This window comes from Rutidosis leptorrhynchoides, chromosome 3 (genome assembly GCF_046630445.1).
Source record: "Rutidosis leptorrhynchoides isolate AG116_Rl617_1_P2 chromosome 3, CSIRO_AGI_Rlap_v1, whole genome shotgun sequence".
In the NCBI taxonomy this organism is placed as follows: Eukaryota; Viridiplantae; Streptophyta; class Magnoliopsida; order Asterales; family Asteraceae; genus Rutidosis; species Rutidosis leptorrhynchoides.
In genome coordinates this window covers 115,632,786-115,653,527 of record NC_092335.1, presented here as the reverse complement: position 1 = coordinate 115,653,527, position 20,742 = coordinate 115,632,786, and the positions used below count along the sequence as shown (strand labels likewise).

At 31.8% G+C, this 20,742-nt stretch overlaps 1 protein-coding gene across 1 annotated transcript; it reads left to right on the top strand.

Moving 5' to 3' along the window:
• The first annotated feature begins 7,606 nt into the window (after positions 1-7,606).
• On the top strand, positions 7,607-14,070 carry LOC139896693 (serine/threonine-protein kinase Nek3-like). Its single transcript, XM_071879327.1, has 15 exons — positions 7,607-7,662; positions 8,997-9,129; positions 9,303-9,369; positions 9,570-9,635; positions 10,094-10,140; positions 10,230-10,275; positions 10,358-10,438; positions 10,554-10,596; positions 10,671-10,720; positions 10,817-10,898; positions 10,986-11,035; positions 11,353-11,426; positions 11,576-11,627; positions 12,303-12,728; positions 13,394-14,070. Exons 2-15 carry the CDS (start codon positions 9,044-9,046, stop codon positions 14,036-14,038), a joined length of 1,815 nt encoding a protein of 604 aa, XP_071735428.1. The 5' UTR covers positions 7,607-7,662; positions 8,997-9,043; the 3' UTR covers positions 14,039-14,070.
• Positions 14,071-20,742: the final 6,672 nt, after the last annotated feature.

Genomic DNA, 20,742 nt, shown 5'->3' with positions numbered 1-20,742 from the left:
TTAGCTACGTGAAAATTGGTAACAAATCTATTCCAACCATAACTTAATCAACTTGTATTGTATATTATGTAATCTTGAGATACCATAGACACGTATACAATGTTTCGACCTATCATGTCGACACATCTATATATATTTCGGAACAACCATAGACACTCTATATGTGAATGTTGGAGTTAGCTATACAGGGTTGAGGTTAATTCCAAAATATATATAGTTTGAGTTGTGATCAATACTGAGATACGTATACACTGGGTCGTGGATTGATTCAAGATAATATTTATCGATTTATTTCTGTACATCTAACTGTGGACAACTAGTTGTAGGTTACTAACGAGGACAGCTGACTTAATAAACTTAAAACATCAAAATATATTAAAAGTGTTGTAAATATATTTTGAACATACTTTAATATATATGTATATATTGTTATAGGTTCGTGAATCAACAGTGGCCAAGTCTTACTTCCCGACGAAGTAAAAATCTGTGAAAGTGAGTTATAGTCCCACTTTTAAAATCTAATATTTTTGGGATGAGAATACATGCAGGTTTTATAAATGATTTACAAAATAGCCACAAGTACGTGAAACTACATTCTATGGTTGAATTATCGAAATCGAATATGCCCCTTTTTATTAAGTCTGGTAATCTAAGAATTAGGGAACAGACACCCTAATTGACGTGAATCCTAAAGATAGATCTATTGGGCCTAACAAACCCCATCCAAAGTGCCGGATGCTTTAGTACTTCGAAATTTATATCATATCCGAAGGGTGTCCCGGAATGATGGGGATATTCTTATATATGCATCTTGTTAATGTCGGTTACCAGGTGTTCACCATATGAATGATTTTTATCTCTATGTATGGGATGTGTATTGAAATATGAAATCTTGTGGTCTATTGTTACGATTTGATATATATAGGTTAAACCTATAACTCACCAACATTTTTGTTGACGTTTTAAGCATGTTTATTCTCAGGTGATTATTAAGAGCTTCCGCTGTCGCATACTTAAATAAGGACGAGATTTGGAGTCCATGCTTGTATGATATTGTGTAAAAACTGCATTCAAGAAACTTATTTTGTTGTAACATATTTGTATTGTAAACCATTAGGTAATGGTCGTGTGTAAACAGGATATTTTAGATTATCATTATTTGATAATCTACGTAAAGCTTTTTAAAACCTTTATCTATGAAATAAAGGTTATGGTTTGTTTTAAAAATGAATGCAGTCTTTGAAAAACGTCTCATATAGAGGTCAAAACCTCGCAACGAAATCAACTAATATGGAACGTTTTTAATCAATAAGAACGGGACATTTCACCATCGACACCCACTTCATCACCACTGCAACCATGAACCCACTTACTTTATTATATATTTTTTTGTTTCGATTCAAAGGAAACCCACTTGAATAATCGCTCAATTACGCATCACAACCCACCATCAATCGACCCAATTACAAAGACCATTTGAACCACTGAAGGACCATAACCCTCGCCAATCACCGAGTCTTTAAAAACTCAAATAACACCACTTGTGGTTTACAAAAACCCTCCCCTACTTCATCACGTATAACCATCAAGAAGATATCATCGAAACCCATTTGTCCATTCTACTTCGATGACAATACAATCTATTTACTTTATTCTTCAATCGATCACAACACCACACCACCTGCTCGACAAACCTAAAAACATCACCCTTAATTCTTAATACTTCGGCTGTTATGATTTCTTCCCAAATCACCACCTTAAACCCTCACCACCGTCTTCTTTCATGAAACCTAACCATCTCCGCCACCTTCTTCTGTCTTCTCTCTCTTCTTCTTCTTTTTGAGTTCTCTCTTCATGAACCACCATCTAGCACCATATTCTTTCATTTTTCTTGTTCCCTGATTATGCTAACAAAACAGCCTGCTTCTTATTTATTTATTTATTTACGTATCTGGTTAATGAAATAAAATGAAACCATTAGGATGTATTGGGTATTAATATACAATACTCTTAAGAGAAAAAGATATGCAAGTGGGAGATGTATTGGCCGAAAAAAATGAAAATAGGACATGGTGATTGGAGAGTGATTTTAACAACTGCGTAATTGGTTTGTGTTTCAAAGAAAGGAAAATAGGGGAGCAGGTGGAACATTAGGTGGCCGACCATGAATTTCTGTAAGAACGTGCTCTTTATTTTTTTTTTATGAAAGTAACCACTTGTTTTTTGAATGATGAGATGGAAATCGATTAAGACTTGCGTTAATTTTTCTTCCTTCATTGATAGAGTAGTGGGCCGAGATATATACCTTGTTGGACCACTAGTTTCTACTTTAATTATTTGAGGGACCATGTTATGGTTTCTAGTTGGGGTCGAGACCAAATCTATCCTACCATTTGGCCTAATGATATCAAATAGGTTCCTGCCATACGTGATGAAGGTTAATTCGAGAGTTTTTATGTTGTAGAGGCTAGAGGCTAGATAAATGATGATGATGTTAGATAAAACGATATATGATGATGTTAGATTAAGATTATGATTATAGGATTAGATGTTAAGTGGCGGAAAGTTTTGATGACTTAAACAACATTGGTAATCTATTGATGTTCATTGACATAAATGATAATGTTAATGGTATGTTAACGATGTTGTTTCGGTTATAAATAATGACGAAGTATGGTGGTATTTTCGAATGATAATGATGGATAGTATGAAAATGATGATGGCGTTTATGATGAATTCGACTAGGTGATGTTAAGGTGAGTGTTGAATGGGACGATTGATAATGGATATATTAGACGATGTTAATGATGATGATATAGATATAATATTAAGATAACTAAGATGATAATGATTCATGATCGATGATAATAGTAATGGTCACGATGATGATGATATTATGAACATAAAACGATGGTGACGATTTCATGTGAACTATGAAGAGGAAGGGAGAAGATTCAACTGAGTTTAAATGATTTAGGTTAGTGATTAAATCAGAAATGAAATGGCGATGGAATGGTTAAGGACGTTATCGGGTTAGTGGGATGTCGCGGGTTCAAACCCGGACTTGGACATTTTTTTTAAGGACTACTTCTTGAGGTAGTTTACTTGCTACTTATTATTATTGTTATTAATATTGTTGTTATTATTATTATTATTATTATTATTATTATTATTATTATTATTATTATTATTATTATTAACATTAATTACTATCCAGTATTATTAGTATTAAGAGTTAGGATCAAAATTATAATTTTTATTGTAACAATAATACAATTTATTTATTTATTTATTTATTATCATTATTATTATTTTTATCATTATTATTATTACTAGTATTAACATTATTATTAATATCTTTATCATTTTTAATATTATTACTATCATTATTATTACTTTTACCATTATTATTATTACAACTATATTATTATTATTATTATCAATTATCAATATTACTATTAATATTATTATTATAAAAAGTAGTTACATAAAAATATACTTAATAAAACTACATTTTATAAATCATTTATTTAAAGTATATAAAGTAAATATACTTAAGTTAATAATGAAACACATGAATTACTAAAACTAACAGTTATATTAATAATAATACATAAATATATGTGACTTCAATTATATGTGTTAATATATATACAAATAATATAGGTTCGTGAATCCGAGGCCAACCCTGCATTGTTCAGTATCGTCGTATGAATATTTTTACTACAAAATATTGTAGAGTGAGTTTCATTTGCCTTTTTTACCCTTTATATTTTTGGGCTGAGAATACATGCGCAATTTTTATAAATGTTTTACGAAATAGACACAAGTAATCGAAACTACATTATATGGTTGAATGATCGAAGCCAAATATGCCCATTTTGTTTGGTAGTCTAAGAATTAGTAAACCGATCTACTAATTGACGCGAATCCTAAAGATAGATCTATTGGGCCTAGCAAACCCCATCCGTTGTAGCGGATGCTTTAGTACTTCAATGTTGTTTTATCATATCCGATGGATGTCCCGGAATGATAGGGGATATTCTTATATGCATCTTGTTAATGTCGGTTACCAGGTGTTCAATCCATATGAATGATTTTTGTCTCTATGAATGGGACGTATATTTATGAGAAATGGAAATGAAATTCTTGTGGTCTATTAAAATGATGAAAATGATTGATTATGATAAACTAATGAACTCACCAACCTTTTGGTTGACACTTTAAAGCATGTTTATTCTCAGATATTAAAGAAACCTTCCGCTGTGCATTTGCTCATTTTAGAGACATTACTTGGAGTCATTCATAACATATTTCAAAAGACGTTGCATTCGAGTCGTTGAGTTCAACAAGATTACTATTAAGTCATTTATAGTTTGGATAAATTATGAAAGGGTAGACATGTCTGTCAACTGTCGATGAAATGAAAGTTTGTCTTTTAAAACGAATGCAATGTTTGTAAAATGTATCATATAGAGGTCAAGTACCTCGCGATGTAATCAACTATTGTGAATCGTTTATAATGTATATGAACGGGGCATTTCACGAAGTGGGATTCCTTTTGTTAACATTGAAGATCTTTTTAATGATTCGGGTCAAACGATTTCATCAGTGGGGAAAGTCATATGACAAGCTGTGGCGTGGACGTGTTCATATTTAATTTGGAAAAACCGGAACCAAAAGGTTTTTTCAAATAAATGTTGGAACATTCCGGTTGCATTAAACGAAATCCAAGTTACAAGTTTTGAGTGGATAGCGAAGAGGTGCAAAAGCAAAGTAATCGACTGGCACAATTGGATTCATAACCCACAAATTTTTGTCTTGTGAATTTAGCTAGCGGATGTTTCGTTGCCCTCTTAGCAAATGTTAAAGTTTGTTAGCTTGTTGAGTATACAGTGTGCTAGCTTGTGGTTTTTTGTATTCGTGTATGTACATTCTGTTCAATATTAATAAAATGTTGCCTTTCTAAAAAAAATACCATATCTAATATCATATCCAATTAATATGAATATGTTACGGGAGAAAATGGTGGGTAGGGTTGGTGTAATTGTTTTCACAAGCCAAAATTCTACAGTAACACATTATCGTTTCATGTGAATATATACTTTTCATTCAATTAAATTTATAGATTTATAGATCATATATGAAATTAAAATACCTTAAAACCCACAATAAATGGTGAGAATGTTCTCATTTATATAAATGTGATCAAGTGAGAATGTTCTCATTTATATAAATGGTGAGAACATATCTAGACCATCAATACTTTTAATCAATGGTCATGAATATTTAAGGTTATTTAAAATTAAAAATAAATAAAAAGGGCATATATGAAAACTTCACCCCTTAAACTTCTCAATTATAATTATTCCAGTATTCAATCTATAACCACTTCATCATCGTAACCGTAATTTCCGATCAAAGCATTAACAGGTCGTTATCTTATTCAATCTATAACCACTTCATCATCGTAACCGTAATTTCCGATCAAAGCATTAACAGGTCGTTATCTTCTTCATTTCTTTTTCAACTAATTTGACACTATTTATTTTAGTTTTTATAGCCAATAAAAAATATTGGATCACGATTTTATATAAAACAAGTGATTGATTGAGTAGATACATGCTCATCGTTCGAAGTTTCGGTTGCATCCACGCTAACAACTCGAAACTCTTAGCTGCATTTACATTCAATCGCTTAAGCAGTCATTTGCATTCGCATTCATCGTTTGAACTCTCGAGTGCGTCCATGTTCATCGCTCAATGTCTCCGGTTCATCCACGTTCATCGCTGGATGTCTCTGGGTGCTTTGAATAATAAATGAAGAACCATTGTATGACTTTTTTTCTAACAAATTTATATACATAGATGTTCTACATATCGATATGGAATATATGAAGAATCAAATATGATCACAATGATATGAATAACATCAGTGTTGTTTGTTTTTAAAATGATTATGTTCAAAGGTTCGTGAATAATGTTATAGAGAAGATGTCGTATGAAGATCTGTGCGGTGAATATTGAAAATTGTCTATTTATTGTAGGCATGTTTATACGATATAATATTAAGAAAAATATTGATACAAGTTAAATACAAATATATTTAATAAAGATATAACTAAAGTTTCATAATCTTTTAACATACATATGATTTCTGTTAAGTTAATTATATATTAATTAATAATATAAAATATAACTATAAAAGTATATTATTATTATTAGTAATAAAACGTATATATAAGAAATTTTATGTTTATCTCTTTATGTTCAGTCTGCTGCAATTAGAAACATATTTTTAATGCTGCAATAATGTAGATAAAATAATATATTGTTTCATGTCTATCCTTTTGCAGACATAAGACGTCAGCAGAAAAAAAAAAAACACATTAATAAAACAAAGTATATTTAATTATATCCGAACATGTTACAAATTGAGTAAAAATTATTATAAGTAAACCTAACATGACACATAATTTTCCGATCACATTACATAATAAACGTCCGTGCTATAATTATTTATTTTCGAAAAACATAACATTAATAACAACAAGGGACACTTCATCAAGAGATGAATGTCCACAAACGTACAGAAAAGTAGACGAGGCTACGAGGGCTTAGCTCAAAACAGCAATGAAACTACCTCTCAAAAAACCGAGCACACACAACCAAACCAAAAATGTCCGCGTTGTATCCACTTACAATGGTTATTTATAAAAACTAATTGAACTGCACTATTTAGAGATTAATAGAGTTTATTTTTTCATCAGCCATTCGGCCGGAAAAATCTTTCGAAGAAGGTAAAATCGTGTAGAAGAAGGTAAAATCGTGTAGTCAAACACTCGAATACCGCAATTTAATTTAATTTGAAATATATACGGAGTAATAATTAATTTAGCACATGAAAAAAAAATCCTAAAAATCTTGCTTTAAAATTCAATGTCAACATCTTTTTCGGTCACATGCATCAAAGCTGAATACACATTTCTTTTTCAAGAACAAAACAAAAATATATATTACTTAATTCAACAATAAAAAATCATTTTTAATTTTTATTTTTTATAGTTTTGGATAGAAGGATGCTACAGAACTCGGTAGTAATCAAAAGATCTAGACATATTTAAATAGTATCAAAGTTGTACATCATGCAACAGTTATTGTACCATACACATACGACAGACGAAGCTCGATAGTAGCAGCAGATACATAGTCTGCTCTACCCCTACCCCCACCACCCAGACCCCCACCCTTCTCTCTCCATTGAAGCCTTACATCAAACACATAACACCTCTTATTTCAATCAATTCAATTCAATTTAATTCAATTTTATTGCAAGTACTTAAACAGTAGTCTATGAGTGCTAAATGTTAGGTTTCTGATTTCAATTTTCAATCGTATACGCAACAAGTAATCTTCATCTCCTACAAATTCTGCTATACATACATTATTGATTATCGATGTATACTTCAGTTTGACGCTAATCGTTGACTTCGATTCAGTGACTGTAACTGCATTTGAAGTTTTTTTTTTTTTTTTTTTTTTTTTTTTTCGGTACGATTCACGATGCATTATATTGATTTTACTGATTCGTGGTTTTGCTTTGATTTCAGTTGATTCTGTAGCAGCTGCTGCCTCGTTTGCTGATTAGGTTTAATTTTTACAGGTATTGCTTGCTAAATACGCACATTTTGTTGTTTTTCAAGTTGATTCGTGCTTAATTTTCGTTTTGATGTGTTTAATTGTGGACCTATATTTGCTATTAATTGGATCTCCGCTCGTTAAATTCAAATGTAGTGTTTCGTTTTGTGATTTAGTGCCAATTGTGTAAATAATGTATGTAATAATACATCAGACATTTATTTATTTACTAGTATTAATTAATTAATTAAAATTGATTAAATGTAAAATGGTGGTGGAAAGAGGCACATTGTCGTTTTATTAAGTATTTCATACTTGATGTGTTGATTAAATTGAAAAATGATGAGTAATTAGTTTAGCTGTTATGTTCTCCATTATTAAATGGTTGATTAAGAGACAGAGTAGGTTACTACAATACTTGATTTTTGTTTACATTTATGAATTCCGAGCAGATTTATAAGAAACTGACACATACTGGTTGGTGTTTTTATTGAGAAGTTAGTTTTTGTATATTTAAAAGTATTTATATTTTTATGTTCCGGTTGGTGAGGTAAAAAATTCTGTAAATTCTGCTTGAAATTTCTCCATCTTAATGGACACTGGATGATGTATACAAGCCGGGGATAAATTATGGTTATTTTGTCCTCGAATGCTTGTGTTGTGATTCCCAAATTGTGGGTGGGGATACATTCTTGATTGGGCCGTTTACTTTTTTTTCGGTATTAAGTCCTGTTTCCATTTGACTCTTAATGGGAAGGGGTGTCTGATTCTATGTCTCCCAGAAATTGACAAAATTTCAGATTAAGTGATAGATTAGTGACAAATAAACAGCAATTTTACTTACTGAATTAAGAGCTTTATAGAAACAGATCATTAAGTGGAAAGTAAACATGTAACTTGGTGACTAAATGCGGAGGTAGTGTATGAAAGTTAACGTGATCTTTCTATTTTAATTAAAGGTGGGTTAGGATTGATTGCGGTGAGCGAATACCAGTATGTTAGGCTACTAACAATAAGTTTCACATTTATCTTCATGTTGGTAGGTTACAATATATTATGCAATGTTGTCTTAGTTCAGTACGTTTAATGTTTCACTATTTCTAATGAATTTAAGATACATGGCATGCCTGATACTTTATAGGACTTCCTACTGCAGTACTCTTCTGCCACCATCTTTTAAGTTGTTAATGGATTGTTTATTCTCCTTTCTATTTTCTCATAAACTTTTATCTAAAGAAACATTGGCTTAGTGTGCAAAGATGCTTATAGTAAGTGGCTAAATTTACCGTCTTCTAGTGCATTTTTTGTTCTCTTTAAATGTAAACTGACAGGATTTTCTATTATTCATTATGTTGACAGTTGGAAGTATCTTGTCAATCCTCGTAGTGTAATGTGTTGTTAGCTACATGGACCAGTACGAAGTGCTTGAGCAAATTGGAAGGGGGGCGTTTGGTGCTGCCCATCTTGTACGACATAAACACGAAAGAAAAAAGTAAGGACGGAACTGAAATTTACCAACTTGTTCAACTAGTTTGTTACGTTTATCTTTTTCTTTACTTGCTTCATTATAATAATATGTCATATGTTTATTTGACGATGCTTAGTTTCATTTTCCTTGACATCTGTTGATTGTTAATCCCATTCCATGTAATTCTGTATATTAAGGTATGTGTTGAAAAAGATACGCCTTGCCCGCCAAACTGATAGAACCCGTAGGTCTGCTCATCAGGAGGTTGGTTGTCCTTTGATATTTTTTTATTTTTATTTGTTTGTATTATAAGATTGGCTAGGACAGTTGTTGCCTAAGTAAATATTTGCTATCCATGTTTAATTTCGTATGCATTTACATCTAAACAGTATATGTTGATCACCTCTGAAATTTTAAAGTTGACTTTTTAAATATGTACACACTAAACACCTATTTATTTGTAGATGGAGCTCATCTCGAAAATGCGAAATCCCTTTATTGTGGAATATAAAGATTCCTGGGTAGAGAAGGTAAGAAACTGAAGTATTCATCATTCTTTATTTGTTCCATGGAAATTGCTTTTATTTTAGTTCAAGATACTCTCATTATAATTCCTAATATACATATTTGTAAGAGAAACATGTACTGCAGCATCATATATGCTGAAGTTGGAATATTGATCTCAATCACGTACAGCTTGCTACATTTTTCTCATTCATATTTAGTTTTATTTTACCTGTACGCGCTTGGTTCCTCGGGATATGGGGAATCATGGTGTATTATACCATCTGTCATTTTGGCGCACATCTCATCAAGATGTGTAGTGTCGTACATTATGTTCCTAAAGCAGCCTCTATATCGTAAAGTTGCGTATATACATGACTGTATAAAGCTATTACGATAGTTATGAGTATTAAACAGTGGTTGCAGGAATTGCTTGTTCTTTATACTCAAAAAATTATCTATTTAATTGTTTTCTTTTTGACAGGGATGCTATGTTTGCATTATTATTGGATATTGTGAAGGCGGAGATATGTGAGTACTTTGTTTTCCCCTCAAATTATTTTTTATATAATATTATGGAATTATATGGTGATCACCGTTTTTTCAATTTCTTCTTGCAGGGCAGGTGCCATTAAAAAGGTGAATGGCATGCTGTTTTCTGAGGAGGTAGTATTCATTTTATATACTCTACAAGTCCCATTGCGCTTGTTTGTTTGTTCTTATCATTAAAAACAAACTATTCTTGCAGAAACTATGTAAGTGGCTTGTTCAACTCCTAATGGCACTCGACTACTTACACTTGAATCATGTTCTTCACCGTGATGTTAAGGTCAGCTCAACAAATTAAATTACTGTTGTTGATTCAATTTTCTAGTGGACCATCATATGCTCATCTTTATCAATTTTTAGTGGACCATCATATGCTCATCTTTATCCTTTCACAGTGTTCAAATATATTCTTGACAAAAGATCATGACATACGTCTTGGTAAGTATATTTTTATAAACATTTTCTGGAGCTAAAACAAAACAATGCCTTATTATCAATATTGCATGTTTTAGGTGATTTTGGACTCGCCAAGATGTTAACTTCAGATGACCTTGCCTCCTCAGTGAGTGATGTGTTTCGGCCTTCAAGTTTGAGCTCATGATGTTTATTTGTAGATGTAATGTATCTAACCGTTTTTTGTTGTTTGTATATTACTTAGGTGGTAGGAACTCCAAGTTATATGTGCCCTGAGCTTCTTGCAGATATACCATACGGTTCAAAATCAGATATTTGGTCTCTTGGTAAGAGTGAAAGGATTGTATCAAGTACATTTTGTTTAGCTGTTTAAGATGAATACGTATTAATGATTTTTCATGTTATTTCTCCAGGATGCTGTATATATGAAATGGCTTGCCATAAGGCTGCATTTAAAGCTTTTGTAAGTGTTCTCACAAATGTTTTTGTTTTCCTTTTTAGCTTATGTGGTATGATCAAATTAGTTGTCACCAAAATTCATTATATTTGTTAATATAAAGGACAAGTTTCGACCATGGCACGAGGATATATGTTCTTTGCTATGGGAAATTATAGATTTGAAGTGTTGTTTATTGTTTCAATAATAAATTTTATTAATATTGAATTTAGATTTAGATTTAGATGTGCTATAAATTTCAAGCTCTTTGAAATTTAACATCTGTACCATTATAGTTTTCTTGACACTCAGAAAGCTAAAAACTTTGGTTTTTGTATAAACAGGACATGCAAGCACTGATAAACAAGATCAATAAGTCGATTGTGGCACCACTTCCAACCAAATACACTGGTGCTTTGTGAGTCATTATAATTATACTGAATTATGTAATCCTGCATCACACTTTTCACTTGATATTACAACTAGCTAAACTTCTAAATATAAGTACTTTAATGGTACATCATTATGTTACTTGCGAAATCTAATTATCCTACCTTTCTGTTTCAGCCGAGGCCTTGTGAAAAGCATGCTGCGGAAAAATCCAGAACTGCGACCAAGTGTATATCCACTTCTCCTTCGTTTATTACAAATCAACTTTTGCATATCGTAATTAGGATTAGCTATGTTCAAATTCTCTGCTGATTTTATTGAAGGTGGCAGGACGGGCGGGGTAGATGAGTCAAAATGGGTTTTGTTTAAAATGGGTTCTGCTTAAAATGTGTAATTTTAATTTGAAAAAAGCTGGGTTGGGTTGTTACAAATACTTTTTGTTCAGCTTACTATTAGTTTTTGTTAAATAATCAATGCATTAGTTAACAAAACAATATTATTAGTTAAAAAATATGTTAATAAAACAATCTAGGACTCTGGGAGGTTGTATGCATTGATTATAGCCATTAGGCGATTTTTGTCTTCTTTGATCCATCTGAGATATCCCATTTTGATGAGTACCGTTTTTATTTGATCCATTTGAGGCAAGCCACGACAAATAGACCCATTTATATGTAAATGGGTTGGAAATGCCACATCAAAATGGGATATAAAGTCTTGAATATAACACATATACAATCTGTTACCCCTTGCATATCTTTTCAAGTGGATTTCCCAAAAGAACTTGCTCTCTGTTACTTATAAGTACAATTCGGTACTTCAACACATGAAAAACATATAAAAAAAAATATAGGATTACTTTGTCTCGGTGTATATTCATTAAAGTATATGTTTGGTTTGTTAGGCAGGAGATTTACTGAGGCATCCACACCTACAGCCTTATGTGATTAAAGTCAATCTTAAACTTAATAACCCGAGGCGCAGCAGTATATCAACTAACTGGACCGAATCCGATTACACGAAGAAAACAAGATTTTCTGAGCCAGTTTATCTTCGTCCAAAGTCCAAGGATAGGCGGCAATCATATGCAAATGATAGAACTTTGAATCCAAGCATATCTTTAGGTGATCAAGGTTCTCCCTTTTCAACTAAATGGGTTCTCGATTCACCTAGTTACTTGCATCGAAAAATGGAACGTATGTCTATTGGAAGCATGTGTGAAGAATCACCGGTTACTAAGAATATTGCTTCAAAGAACCTTAGGTTTACTTCACCAAAGATCTCATCTGCTCCTAAAAAACGCACAGAGCTCTCAAAGGCTCGTGAAACGGTAAGAAAAGTAATGACTCATTTTTGTAAATAGATATATAAAGTTCATCTTGTTCATTTCTTTGCTACTAGTAGGCCATTAGGGCTATCAAGTAGCATTTGTGAATATGTGTATGGATCAGTGTTGTAAATGGCGGCCGTCTCAGCCGATTAGTCTGTCAACTAGTCGGTTTGGTGACTAGCCCATCCCGTTTCGCCCAAAAACATCTAGTTAGTCAGTGAAAGCTAAAAAGTCAAGTCAAAGTTTGTCTTAGTCGGTCAAAGTTAGGTCTTTATACTCAGATTTCGTGCCATATACATATGTTTGAAATATTTACAATATGCTGTTACTAAAAGTCAACGTTAGTCAACGTACGACTCGACTCCGACCCAACCAAGTAGTCGTTTCAAAGTCCCGACTGACTCGTCGCTGTCTCGCAACTTTTTCAACCTTGGTACGCATTTAGACATTTAGTGATCTTTTTTGTGAGAGGTGGATAATGGGTTTGGGTTTAAACGGGTGTTTTTTTTTTTCCAATGTACTTTGAAACGGGTCACCAGGTTGTGCCAGGGTTGACCATACATCTCATCAATCTGATGTATAATAAAATGCCCTTAATTTGATTATATCAACAATAAATTAATTTTTCTAATGTTGATCTGAAGTATAAATCCTTACAGGTACAGGATTCAGATTCAAGAACTTCAGTAAAACAATCGGGTCCCACGAATAGAAGGGCATCGTTGCCACTTACTAAAAAAGGCGTACACGAAGATTTCCCTTACGGGAAAAGCACCGGTTTCCTCGAGTGCATTAACTCAATGGATGTTTCCGTAAATGCCCCTAGAATTGACCGAATGGTTGACTTTTCTCCAAACAACGACGTCTTTGTTCCCACTCGTAGAACATCGATAACCTCAGCACAAGGATCATCATCACCACCACCACGTGATCGCTCAATCATGAAAGACAAATGCATGGTTAAAGACATTAATACAACATCAGCCAAACAGAACTCAAACTCCCCAACCGAATGGCACGAATCAGGCAGTGATTGCTCAGACCAAAACGCAACTGCAGGTGCATCAAGCCGAACCTCATCAGATACACGGCGCAGACGGTTCGACACGTCATCACAAAAACAACGTGCCGAGGCATTAGAAGGATTACTTGAATTTAGTGCTAGATTGTTACATGAGGAAAGATTTGAAGAACTTGGGGTGTTGTTGAAACCATTTGGGCCGGGTAAAGTTTCACCTAGAGAAACTGCAATTTGGTTGACTAAAAGCTTGAAGGAAAATACATTGAAGCAAGAGGAGCAGTTTCAGTGATGAAATGATTATTATGTTTGTTACAAAGTCTTATTTTTATGATATGCATGAACATATTTTTTAGTAGGAGAATGTAACATTAATGGATACAGATATGGATATGATAGGTGACGGTTTAGGAATATTTCTCGAATCTCTTGTAACAAATACTGATATCGGCATTGTAGCAAATGACCTTAGTTTAATCTTTGTATGTTCCAATTAATTGTCTTCTTGTTATCTTCACATCCTTTGGTTTAAATCTTAATCATTTGGTAATACGAGTTGATTAATAAATGGTCACTGCAACCCCTTATAATATTCATCATTTAATTATAAAAGGTAATTTATACACAGGTTTGATTTAGAAGATAACAGTTGCAGCATAACACTTCAAAGGTTACAATATTCAATTTTTTTTTTCTTCTATATAATCACTTTTCATTCATTTATTTATTTATAAATTAATAGTTAACTTTTTAATATCTTCAAAAAGAGTTCTCGGTTCAAACTTTACTAGTTGTGCATCTTCTAATGACAATATAAGGAGTTACGGGATAGCTTTTTTTGTACATCTGAATAAAATTATTGTGTTCTTTTAAGTAAATCACTTAATTAATTTCATTTATTAATTTATTTATTTATTCGTGCAACTACTTGAACTTGTCACTTGTACATTTCACCATTTGAAGGTAAACATAAAACTGTAGATAGTACATTACGTTACATTTCGCCATTTGAGGGTAAACATAAAACTGTAGGGTCTGTAGGTAGTACAAATGTACAATTACGTTACGGCTAAGTGAAATAAATTGTCGAAATGATTAGTTTTTTTATACTACATTTCTTGAAATTGGAAGTTATTACTCTCTTAGTCCCTTTAAAAATATCACATTTTGAATTTCAAAAATTTATACATTTTATTTTTGACTTTAAATATTTTTATTTTTGTTCGAATAGGTGTGTTGAAAACGTTCAAACTTTGTGAGCGGGTACACTAGAAAAATTTTCCAGTCATGCTTGTGAAAAACTCAGTAACGACGAGTTCAAACAAAGATTGTGCTAGTGCCTACGAACGGATGGTGTAAAATGACAACTTTTTGGACAAAATTACGCCGCTAGTCCTTAATGTTTGTCAAAAGTTTCATGAATGGACCTAAAGTATCTTTTTGACGTGAATGTCCCTAATATTTGAAAACGTTCCTTGGTCCTTGAACGTAACATATGTTATTTCCCCATCATTAATGTCATAGTGTGCATCACTTGAGATGCACACAAGGGCTTTTTAGTCAATTTAGGTATCCATCAAACGTTATTTACCCATCGTTAGTGCGCATCGTTATTTCTCAATCGTTGATGACTAAAAAGCCCTCGTATGCATCTCACGTGATGCATACCGACGATGAGAAAATAACGTTGGTTACAATAGGGACAAACGACACAACATTCTCAAACATTAGGGACATTCACGTCAAAAAAATACTGTGGGTACATCTTAAAAACATTGAGCAAACATTAAGGACCAATGGCGCAATTTTATATATATATTTTTATAAATTGTGATACTATTTTATATAAAGTAGTATTTCTATAAATTCCCGTAAGTATAGAAATATAGATAATAAATATCAATTTAATAAATACCTGATTCGGAGGGGCTGACCCTTCGGGGTCTTAGTAGGTTGGTAGCTTTGGCGAGTTTTTATATGGAGTTTTCTTAGTGTTGATTCAGACGATTTAATTGTTGTTGTCCGCTTGTTTTCTTTTTATACGTTTGTTTGTTAAGAGGTGTTTTTCTTGTGGTTTTGTTTGGTTGTTCATGATCTGTAAGTAGAGATGACAATGGTCACCCGATCCAGTGTATATTCACTCGATCCACCCGTTTCGTGATGGATATAGATGAACTTAAATGGATATAGATACAGATATGGATGAACCTAAATGGATATGGATATGTATGAAAAGTTTCATCCATGGATATATCCATTAACACCCGAAATACATATACAAATACCTAAATATACATATATGCTTACATATTTATTATTACAAATATATTTACCGTTAGATTTACATTTACTTTCAAACTTATAATGAAATACTCTATGATATATTACAATAAAACATGTATTTCGAACAAAATTAACATATAAATCACATATGTAATTTTTCATAATCTATGTTCTATAGTAAATTCAACATATTTTGTTACATCTTTGATAAAGATTATTTTTATTATATTACGTTTTTGTTTTTCTCGGATATTACGAGATATTATAATATTTTTTAATATCCAACGGATATCCATTAACCTGTTTAATCCAACGGATATGAATATGGATGGATGACCTCAAATTAAATGAATATGAATTTGATTATGAATAAAAATTTAAATGGATATTGATATGACTAGGGGTGTGCATGGTCCGGGTGGGACCGAAAAAAACCGAGGACCGAGGAGGAACCGAATCGAAACCGAAATAACCGAGAATATTTGGTCCGGTCCTTGGACCATATATCTTGATTATTTCGGGTTTCGGTCCGGTCTGAGCCAAACCCGAAAAGACCATTGGCCTGGACCGAACCGGGAAAACATATATCTTTGTGGCCCACATATATTACGTACTGATGATATATCCTTGTTACTAATATACATATTTATTATGGCAAAGATCTTATAGATATTAAGTTACATATATACTAAAATACAATACATGATAACTATGTAAACAATATCTAAATAATAATAGGAATTTTAGTTATCGTACCATATTTTGGAGCCAAAGCAAATAATGGATTACAATTCGTATATGATAAACTCTATAAGGTTGTTTCTATGTATATACATATATATAATATACGCTATCATAGTTCGTATGGTAAACGATAGGCTGTGAATTATATACCCAAATGTTAAGTTTATGTTCTTATCGATCATCATCCTCGCTTTAGTACTTTGATAATTTGGTATTATTTGAAGTTTCGTTTAGTACTTTGATTTTGAACTTGGATTGGTTTATTTATATGATTAAGTTTTTTCATTTGTACATGACATATATTGATAATTATACGAAGTGCGTTATAAATAATGGAATGAAATAATATATATATATATATAACATTTTTTATAAGTATATATATGGGTCGGGTTTTTACCCGAACCGATTGGACCAAAGTTAGAACCGGACCGAACCGAACCGTATATTAATGGTCCGGTCCTCGGTTCCCATTTTCATAAAAAATTTGATTTCAGTCCGGTCCAGGTATTGTCTAGTCCGGTCCGGATATGGACCATGCACAACCCTAAATATGACACCACTCGATCCATTTCCGATTTATTGTTATCCCTAACGTAAGTGACTAAATTGTTAGGTTTCTTTTCATCATTTGTTAGGTTTCTTTCATGTTTGATGAAACTTAAATTTTTTTTTTTTTTTTTTTTTTTTTTTGGTGTTTATCCCAAATAAATAGAAATAAATAAACAATAATAATAAATAAATAAACAATAAATATAAATAAACTAGTTTTAGAGATCCGCGCGTTGCGGCGGAAGTTGATCACCTTTTTGATGTCATGATTGGAACGATTATAAACATAACGGATGTTTCTTCAAGTATTTTCCTATAATCCTACAATTCAAACCAAAATGAACCACAGTTTTATGACTCAAAGTCGACATCATAGTATTAATCGTAATTAGATAAATGACATATAGGAATACACATACTAAAAGAACTTTAGCAGTTATGTAGGTGGCTGTTTTTTTATGAGCTAATGCACATGAGTTGTTTTCAGCAATGTCGTAGATATATGTCAGATGCCGAGATGTATGAAATTTACCTCGGTAATCTCAATCCCGACATAACCTGGTAGGTAGAAGTACCGGTTTTTCTAACAGCTTGTATGCTTCGACATCGAATCCTGTAGCGTGCTCGTTCCGTAAATTTATTGGCAATTTACGAAAGCATTATATGATGTTTAAGAGCATATCATTTGTGTAGTCAAAATTGTATGTACATTTGTGGTTTGCACTTTGGCGTAGTCCTTTTCTTTGAGTTCCTTGGCAGGGTGTAACACCCCGTCAAAATCCTTAACGGCGATGTTAACTCTGGTCCCAGTGCTTGGCTTGACTTCTATGTAACAGCAAAGTTATACAGCGGAAGCAAAAAGTACCTGAGAATAAACATGCTTAAAAAGTCAACACTAGGTTGAGTGAGTTCATAGGTTTGTCATAATTAATGATTTTGATGATAGTAATAGATCACAAGATTTCAGTTTCCATAAATATCCTTACACCGCAGTGTAATAAAAAGATTCTACAACCATGGACACCTGGTAACAACCTTACCGATAATAATATAATAATGAAAATGAATACCCCTATGTCTATAGAGCACCGAATCAAGTGCGATAAATACCCTCGAAGTACTAAACATCCGTTGACTGCTAGCGCGACTAGCCCGGATGGGGTTGTCAAACCCGATAGATCTATCAATAGGATTCGACCCTCGAAGTACTAAACATCCGTTGACTGCTAGTGCTACTAGCCCGGATGGGGTTGTCAAACCCGATAGATCTATCAATAGGATTCGCGCCTACGGTACAGAGACCAATAGATTAAGTTACCAAGCTAAGGGAATATTTGTGATTCTAACCCACGTAGAATTTAGTTTAGTACTTGTATTTATTTTTGTAAGACAGATATAAAACATTGCATGTATTCTCAGCCCAAAATATATATAAAAAGGGAACTATGAAAACTCACGATATGATACGATAGTTTGTAGTAAATATGTGTATGATGATACTGAACAAGTGCGGAGTTGTCCTCGGATTCACGAACCTTCAATAATCGGATTAAAAATAAAACGCCCCGAACCGGGCTCAAACCCGCGACCTCTCGCTAATCCGCTAACACACTAAACCATCCTTCCAAATCTGTTTTTCTGATTTAATCTATAACTAAAATTTATTTACCCCGTTTCTGTTTCATCTTCTTCCTCTTCAATATTTTCAGTCGATTAAAGAACAACAACCGTAACAACTAATTGGGTGTTTGATTTAATATGTGGAATTGGAACAGAAACGATCTACATTGGGTGATTGAATTAATCAGAATTGAAAATGAAGAAAAATAAAATGAAGCAGTAACAGCAAAATAAAAAAAATAATCGACTATGAACTCAAACATGAATCTCGAGTTTTAGAATGTTTTAGATTATACTTTCTTCATGAAAAACATTTTAAATCACTCATATAAACTTTATCAATCGTCAAATGAACTTGTAACATCAAAACTAATCCTAATTTTACCAAGAACACAGCTTTGACTTTTTAAATTATAAACTTTGACCTCAAAATTCATACTCGATATTAGGAATTGGAAGTTGAGCTTTTGCAGGTAGTTTGAGTAAAACAATTCTAACAAGATTGCATTAATAGATTTTGAAAATTTGTTCGTATTCGAATTATGAACAAAAAGATAAGTGTACAGAGGACCGACGTTTTTTTTTTTTTTAAATATCTTCTTCAATTGTGATTTCAGCAGATATATGTTATAGCATTATTGTGGTCGACAATTACAAAATCAAAACCAGTAGAGGAATAAAGAATATATCACGATTTGATAAAAAAAAAAAATGGCGACCGGATTATTTAATCAGGAGGAAAAAAATAAATAAATAAAAAATAAATAAATAAATAAAATAAAAAGTGGATCGACACTTTATTCAAATCAAGGAGGAAAAAATATTTAAAAAAAATAAAAATCAAAAGCTGATTACCTAATTTATAACCTAATTTATATTAATAATAAAATAGTAATGTTTTTAACAATAATAGAATTAATAATAATAATATTATTAATAATAATAATAAATAATTAAAATGATAATGATAAATAAAAATTTATGATAATAATAATAAATTGTATTATTTTTATATTAATAATAATAACTATATTAATTTTTATATGATAATGGTAATAATAACTATGATAATAATATTAATAATCATAATGATATCTAAAGTCAAAATTTTAATTACTAATCATAATAATAATGATATTAATAATGATAACAATAATACTAGTGATAATATTGTACTAATATATCAAATTCATTTATAATTTGATCTAAAGGGTTAATTAATATCGTTGATTAACTATACTTTTTAATATAAATTATCGGGGTACTATAACATATCTCACTTAAAATGATTTCTTAAATTGAGGTGGTGACCAGAATTTTAAATGCTGAGACTCAAACGATAAAACGATCTCGATCCGATACATAAGACATTGCGCGATTTATAATACGCGAGCATAATAATAATTCACGAAATAAAATATAGGAATATTTTATTATTTCTAATGACATAGGAATGTCATATAAAAGAATTCGGATTTAAAAAAATCACGAATATATAATCGTTGGTTTGAAAACCGAAACGATTTCTTCAAAATATAACCGTTATACGTTGAAACGTAATAACACAGGAATACACATTTTCATTTAACAATTTAAATTATTTATAATATAATTTGTCATATGACAATTAACAAAAGTTAAATATTTATCGTAAAAGATAACGGAAAAACTAGGGACGTGACACAGGGTATCTATGACATGATTAACATGTTATCATGAATATAGGAAAGAATACATACCACCACATAAAAAAGGTCCAAGTATGACAATTGACTTTCAAAAGTAAAAAAATAAAAA

Excerpts from the sequence above, each read along its gene's own strand:
- LOC139896693 (XM_071879327.1), top strand. The coding sequence starts at position 9,044 with ATGGACCAGTACGAAGTGCTTGAGCAAATTGGAAGGGGGGCGTTTGGT. Across the intron at positions 10,439-10,553 it reads TTCTTCACCGTGATGTTAAG|TGTTCAAATATATTCTTGAC; the intron begins GTCAGCTCAACA and ends ATCCTTTCACAG. Across the intron at positions 11,036-11,352 it reads AGGCTGCATTTAAAGCTTTT|GACATGCAAGCACTGATAAA; the intron begins GTAAGTGTTCTC and ends TTGTATAAACAG.